This window comes from Benincasa hispida, chromosome 11 (genome assembly GCF_027475165.1).
Source record: "Benincasa hispida cultivar pf3 chromosome 11, pf3_genome.v1.1, whole genome shotgun sequence".
Taxonomy (NCBI): Eukaryota; Viridiplantae; Streptophyta; class Magnoliopsida; order Cucurbitales; family Cucurbitaceae; genus Benincasa; species Benincasa hispida.
The window spans coordinates 4,524,466-4,531,729 of record NC_143488.1 but is presented as its reverse complement, the minus strand read 5'-3'; the positions used below and the strand labels follow the sequence as shown (position 1 = coordinate 4,531,729).

The 7,264-nt window shown below is 34.8% G+C and overlaps 1 protein-coding gene across 1 annotated transcript; it reads left to right on the top strand.

Moving 5' to 3' along the window:
- The first annotated feature begins 350 nt into the window (after positions 1 to 350).
- Positions 351 to 4,336, top strand: LOC150032331 (formyltetrahydrofolate deformylase 1, mitochondrial-like). Its single transcript, XM_090306823.1, has 9 exons — positions 351 to 810; positions 938 to 1,163; positions 1,332 to 1,444; positions 2,589 to 2,739; positions 2,867 to 2,940; positions 3,013 to 3,172; positions 3,394 to 3,492; positions 3,595 to 3,681; positions 3,997 to 4,336. Exons 2-9 carry the CDS (start codon positions 1,014 to 1,016, stop codon positions 4,141 to 4,143), a joined length of 981 nt encoding a protein of 326 aa, XP_090162949.1. The 5' UTR covers positions 351 to 810; positions 938 to 1,013; the 3' UTR covers positions 4,144 to 4,336.
- Positions 4,337 to 7,264: the final 2,928 nt, after the last annotated feature.

The window sequence follows — 7,264 nt, the reverse complement described above, 5'->3', positions numbered from 1 at the left end:
TTAACGACCATCTTATTGTACAAATAAAATTTATAGATATTAATACTCATTCAACAAAATTCATACATTGCATCTAAAAAACAAATAATGAATATGTTTCTATTTTTTCGTTGAATCTTTTTCAAGGCTCGAAGATCCTGTTACAGCTAGAGTCCTTGCATGTTATAAATGACCTAGGAATCGGAAGAATTCTAGAACAAAACGAGAAGTAACTAACCAATTTCTAGGAGAGTCCGAATTGATTATCTTACTCATAAAATGATAAAGGCAAATAGAGCTTCGAATGAAAATAATTGTTAAAATAAACACAACTCGGCATATATATGTGATAGCAATAACAATCAAAATCTGTCTTTTGAATCCGATCCTATTCTTTTACTTTAAAAAAAAAAAAAAAGAATGGAATTAATTCGAATTTAAATATAAGTTAAAAAAACAAAGAATATATATTTCGCAAAATCGGTTTTGATGGGAAAAATGTCGTCCACATTAATTCCCTCCTATCTGTTTTGTTTATCTTCGTCTCCATATCTCATTTTCTTACCCCTTTCCCTTCCATTTTCACCGTCGATTCGCCGGAGCTCTAATCCGTCACCGGAATCCTTCGTTTCCTCTCATTCTCCTCATCCCCTTTCTCCATTTGTGCAATTAAAATCCTCTCTCTTTCTCTTCCGTTTGCGGCATTGGCGTTGATTTGATTCAGGCTAAGGGCGGGTTCTGTTCGAAGCAGAGTAACAGTTGGCATCGAAGGGGCTCGGTTTTTGGGTCGGTGAATGGAGGGAGGTAGCATTAGAAGATTTCATTTTTCTGGTATTGTTTGTTTGTTTGTTTGTTTTTTTTTTTTTTTTTTTTTTTTCTTTTGGTAGTGGATTTATGGAGGGTGTTTGTGCTTCTTTTGAAAATCTCTGAATTTGGATTTCGTTTGTTGTTCTTGCAGCGGATTCGTTTGTGTGTCATGAGTTCTGAACCTTGTGGAGCTCGGAAGGTTTGCGAGTTGGGAGGGAGGAAGAGAGATGGCCCTCATTCGGAGAGTTTCGTCGAGCTTCCCTCGAGTTTTTGGGTTTGCAAATAGGTCCTTGTATTCTTTGAATTCTCCGGGCGATTCCTTGGATTTACCGACCTCTTCCTCTTTTGCTCATGGAATCCATGTCTTCCATTGTCCTGTAAGTTCTCCTCTACCGGTTATTATTCGGTACTTTTTCTTTGATTCGATTGCTTAATAAATTAAATATCTTCGGCTTTAATGTTTCTAGTCGGATGTAATCGAAAATTTCTTGTGCTATTATATTGTTGTTTTTCATGGGGGTGCAATTGAATCGGTTTTGTGATAGGATGCCGTGGGAATCGTTGCTAAGCTCTCAGAATGTATAGCTTCCAGAGGGGGAAACATACTCAGCGCCGATATTTTTGTCCCTGAAAACAAGAACGTCTTCTATTCCAGAAGGTAATTTTTGGCTTCTTTTGCCTATGGTTGTTTCTGAATAAATCATTTTATATGCTGGTACTATGTAGCTTCCATTTTCCTTTTCTGTGTTAAAAGAGGGGTTTGTAGATGACATGAAGTTAAAACAAGGAAGTAAGCCAACCTTCAGCCAATAAAGAGATGGCATCTAGAACTTGTTCCAACCTTCAGCCAACCTTCAGCCAACCTTCAACCTTCAGCCAGTCGAAGACGCCAAAAAAATGCAATATACTTTTTTTTAATCATACAAAAGTGATGATGACCTCATTATTCTAACTTACCCAATTGCATACAAAAGTCAATCTATTCCACTATTGTAACATTCAGAGTAAAAAATGTTCTTTTATTTTGTTCCGCATCTGCCTAGGAAACATGGATACAAATGAAGGATAATGAATATGGCAGGTTCATATATATGAGTTTTATATTTGATCAAGTCCTTCTTAAGCAAAATGTTCCATGACCATCGGGCAAGCCAGGAATGACGTCCATGCTCAAATTTCATTTCTTGTATTTTTTTTTGCCTTGTATCTCTAGAAGTCGTGTCCTCCTTTCTGAAAGTATTTCTTATATCCTGTCAGGAGTAATAATTTTAAAGAGTGAAATTTTTACGTGTTTAAGGGTGTTACTGAGGACTTGCATGAGTAACTAGAATTTGAGAGGAACACAAGGTTTTACTTCGTTTTCTCCTTTCTGGGAACAGTTGAAGTTATTGCATACTTGACACTCTCAAAGTGTGTTTTGTGGATCTTGTATGAAAAGAAATGCCTAAATAGTTGGCTTCTTATCCAGAAAAAAGGAAGAAAGCAGAAGAAAGGTACTAAAATCATGCATCGGGAGCTAAAATTTGAACCTTGTTTTCTGTTCAAGAATTTAATTGAAATCTAAAAGTATTCCGATTGTACATGTATTGTTCCATAGTAGGGATTATGTATGCCATGCTTTGTACCTGTTTTTGACTGGAATAAACTAGTACAATTTTTCGTTTATGGCCATTAACTAGGCTGTGATGAATGTTAGGTCGAGCTCTATATCTTCAAGGAAGCAATTTGGATTTCTATAGTCCACTATGCTGAATACTTGGTTTTGATATTCAAACTTCGTCCGACTTTCATTTTATCTGCAGCCAGTTCGTTTTTGATCCATGTAAATGGCCAAGGATGCAAATGGATGAAGACTTCCTTAAGATTTCGAGAACATTTAACGCTTGGAAATCTGTTGTCCGTGTACCAGATCAAGACCCCAAATATAAGATTGCAATTCTTGCTTCAAAACAGGTTTACCCGTCAATTTCATGTTCTTTTTCTTCTTCTTCTCTCTCTCTCTCTCTCTCTCTTCTGTTTGTTTGTTTGTTTGTTTGTTTGGCATGGATATTTGAGATTAACTTTACTTTTCCCATTGCAGGATCATTGTCTGGTTGACTTGCTTCATCAATGGCAAGGAGGGAAACTTCCAGTGGAAATAACATGTGTTATAAGGTACATCTTCTGAAACTTCTTTTAATTTGTTTCAAAGTGTCGTGACTTTTCTTCTCAATCCACTTGTTTCAGTAATCATGATAGAGCCCCCAACACCCATGTGATGCGCTTTCTTGAAAGGCATGGTATTGCTTATCATTATTTGCACACATACAATGATAATAAAAGAGAAGGAGAGATATTGGAATTGGTGAAGAATACCGATTTTTTAGTACTTGCCAGGTACATGCAGGTAAATTGGATCATAATACTTCCACATTCCTACCAGCTTGATTCTTTAGGAAAAGAAAAGAGTTAATTATGCAGTTCCAAATCATACTTTTCATTAAAGACAGATATGGACGAAGTCAATGGATGTTGAAAAGTAGATTTAGTGCAATTTCTTAGTGCTTTTAACTCATTTATTGTGCAATTCAATATCTGATCCTGGCAATTATCAATGTTCTTCTGCAGGTATTATCTGGTAATTTCTTGAGGTGCTATGGCAATGATGTCATTAACATCCACCATGGTCTTCTGCCTTCATTCAAGGGCAGTAATCCTTCAAAACAGGCAAGTTACAGAAGCCATCAACCCCCCTCCCTCACCCCATTCATTTTGTTTCCTTTTCTGTAACTGTCAATGCATGTTTAATTTGTTAGATTTCATTGACAGGCATTTAATGCTGGCGTGAAGTTAATTGGTGCTACAAGTCATTTTGTGACGGAAGAACTTGATGCAGGACCAATCATTGAACAGATGGTATCTCTTAGATTGTTTAATGCACCAAATCTACACATTCTCTATTTTGTTGTTCGTTATATATGAACCATAGCCTCTTCCTATATTCCTTTTTCTTTTATAAATTCTTTGATGTTTAATCAGGTCATCCTTATCCCTTGTTTTTCTAGTAATCTATTAAATTCAGCTAGGTGTTTTTAAATTTATAATTATCCTAGTTGAACGCAGTCCATAATTGTTTATGGTGATATACCTGCTGAACAGTACCGGCAAGCATGTTAGTTGCCATTTTCTTTCAATTAATATAACCACAATATATCTGTTCAAAATTCTCAGGTTGAGAGGGTTTCCCACAGAGATAATTTGCAGAGTTTTGTACAGAAGTCAGAGAACCTAGAAAAGCAATGTCTAACAAATGCAATTAGATCATACTGTGAACTGCGCGTTTTGCCATACGAGGAAAACAGGACTGTTGTTTTTTAAGAGGAAAATCCATTTGAAGAGTATGTCAAGTGCATTTCTTCTTCTGCTCATTTGATTTTTCAATCAACATAATCTTGTTGGTATAATTTCTATATTTAGTTCAATTTCAATCTACATATACCTTGACTTCTACATTGATTTATTCCAAAACAACTTGCAAGTTAACAAAATAAATGAATAGGTTTTTTCTCCATAGTTTTGTTGATTGATGGTGTTGGTGGAATTGGACAGCTGAAAATATTTCATATTATCTTTGTCTATTCTTTTGAATGTTTGCACTCAGCATTTTAGGTTGTGAGAATTCTCAATAGAGAACATGTTAACTGTCAGATTCTAGCTAACTTATTGAAGGCATGTGCTATACAAAAAAAGAATAAAACCTCACTGCAATAGGACCCTGTACAAGGATTCCTATGGTAAAATAATAAGAAACATAGGTCGATTACAAAAATCTCTACTAAGTTACGATGATTAGAAACTCCTTGGGAACTTACATTGAAAAAGAGACTTGAAACTTAGGTCCAACCTGTTCTTTATTCAAAGGCTTTCAAACTCTCTAAAGTTTCTCCTATTTCTCTCCAGACAGATATACTTCGTTTTGTAAGGTTTTCATTTTGTGTGGTTTGATTTTCATTGTATTGGAATGTTTAATATTTGAACGTCACTCTCTTAGAATTATGTGATCTGCATTTTCATATGAGAATGGATACATACCACCTATGTCCAGAAGTACTGAACATGCCATTATGTTGATGGGTTTTTCTATATATGATTCTACCTTTTGTCCAAGAATATATTTGGAAATATGTAGGTTCTGTTTGGGTTGTGTTCTTGGATAATTCTGTTTTGGGAAAAAAAAAAAACCCTATTTGAGTAGGTATATTTAGGTTCCAATGTTTCAAATTGGCCACTTTGGTCCATGAATTTTAAGAATTGGTTTAAACGGTCCCTCTCTAAAAATTGTTTAAATTAATATAAAAAAATTATAGATGCTGACGAGAAAAGATGACATGAAAAATTTTCATTTTCATTTTTCTTTTTCTTTTTATTCTTTCCCTTTCTTTCTCCCTCCTCTCCTCTCTTTTCATCCTCTCGTTGGCTCTCCTCCATTCCTCTCTACGAGCCCACTGCTGGACACCATCTCTTCGACAATGACGGAATGGTCCACGCTGTGACCATCAATGACGGTTCCACTAGCTATGCCTTCCGGTTCACCAAACCCAACGGCTGGTTTAGGAACGGCGACTAGGGAGATCGATTCTTCCTAAAGCAATTGGGGAACTCCATGGCCACTCCGAACTCGCTTGGTTGCTACTGTTCTGCGGGATAGGAATGTTTGGGCTAGTGGACCACATGAAAGGAACCAGGGTGGTGTATTTCAGAATTTTGATTGTGGAAAATGAGAACAAAATGAAGAATTAAAAATATAGAATTTTGGGTGTTTGATCAAGTGAGCTGTGGTTTTGGATGGTAATAAATGACAAAGGGAAGCTGATCGTGGAAAGACACAGGTTTGCTTCCTAAGTTCGAGCAATTTGGGAGATTAGATGGGGGAGATGACACACTTGGAGCTTTTCATTGAGATAGGGGAGAGGAGGGAGAAAGAAATTAAAATATATAAAAGAGAAATTCCATGTCATCTCGCCTCATCAATTAGGGTTGGTAATAGGGCAGGACGGGTCAGGGATGCACTCCCTGTCTTCGTCCTAGTGAAGATTTTTAATTCCCATTTTGGGGAGTTGAGGTCGATGTCGAGGAATTCCCATTTGGGGATCGGGTCCCGCGGAGAAATTTTTTTATATTTTATATTTTTAATTAATGATTTATTTAAAATCAATTAAATTTTGGTATTTATATTCAAATTTTAAATATTTAATACAACAAAGTATTATTATTATTATTTTATTTATTTAAATTAATAATTAAAATTATTTTAGATTTAATAAAAAGTTTAAGATAGTTATATTATGAAATAAATTTAAAAAAAAGTAAAAAAAAGTTGAAAGCTACTGTTTTATTATATTTATTTATTGTTGTTATTATTAAAAATTATTAAAAAAAATGTTTGGGCTCAGGGATAGGGTGGGGATATCGTCCCTGTTCCCGATGGTGATTAAACCCTTGGACTCGAATAAATTAAGACGATTGAACCCAGGATCGCCAAAGGAAAATGTTAGACTCAAATTTAGTTTTTTGTTTAGAGATATAAGCCCAAGTCCAAAGGAGATGGACCCAAAGACTTGCATGTAAAATTCTAAATTGTAGTTGTAGTGGAAATAGAAACATTCTCCATATACGTCGTGCCGCCGTCACAACACGTCCAATCAAATGGACAGGTGGCAGGTTTGAGTACCTAAGCTCGTGCTTAAAAAAAATAACTTTTTACTACATTTCTCTTTTATTTTTCTACCAAAAAGTTACCATTTTATTAACATTACAAAAAAAAATTTATTAAAGTTTTTCTCCATTGATTGTGGATCTGAAATTTATTTTTCAAATTTGAAAACCATTGTCTCTCTTTATATTGATGTTTTGAGAAAATATACAATTCATATTCTTCTTCATGACATTTTGTCTTTTTGTTATTGTTTTGGACCATTTTTCCTTTCAATTTCAATCCTTTCCCCCTATAAATGCACATTAGAGATCGGGTGTTAATGGAGAGCAACTGATTTCTTGTGATTTAGTACCGAGGTTGCACGATTTTTGCTTTCAAAATAGTGGGTTCTTCCATGACACAACGATCTATATCTGGTCCTATCAAAAGGGAGGAAATTAGAAGATTGGATCATCGTGTCAAGACTTTGAAAAATTGAAGATTTGAAGATTTGAAAATTATAATCGAATTTTCCTAGAGGGTGGAAAGATAAGCTAAAGCAATCAATTTAACTTTGTTGAAGGTCTGAAGGATAAAGATTTGAAAGACTAAAATAATATATTGAGTTTTTGAAGATGTCAAAGTCGAAACTTTAAGAAGACGACATAGATTACTAAAACTTCCTATAACTTATAAGAGAAAGAATCAAAGGACAAATATAGACATTATATTGTATAACTGTACATAAGTCATACAAATTCAAACTTCATTCAATGAATTTAATTTTAATAGAAATCTTCGAAC

Coding starts and splice junctions, on each gene's coding strand:
- LOC150032331 (XM_090306823.1), top strand. CDS start 1,014: ATGGCCCTCATTCGGAGAGTTTCGTCGAGCTTCCCTCGAGTTTTTGGG. Junction 3,173..3,393: donor TACTTGCCAGGTACATGCAG/GTAAATTGGATC, acceptor GTTCTTCTGCAG/GTATTATCTGGTAATTTCTT. Junction 3,493..3,594: donor GCAGTAATCCTTCAAAACAG/GCAAGTTACAGA, acceptor TTTCATTGACAG/GCATTTAATGCTGGCGTGAA.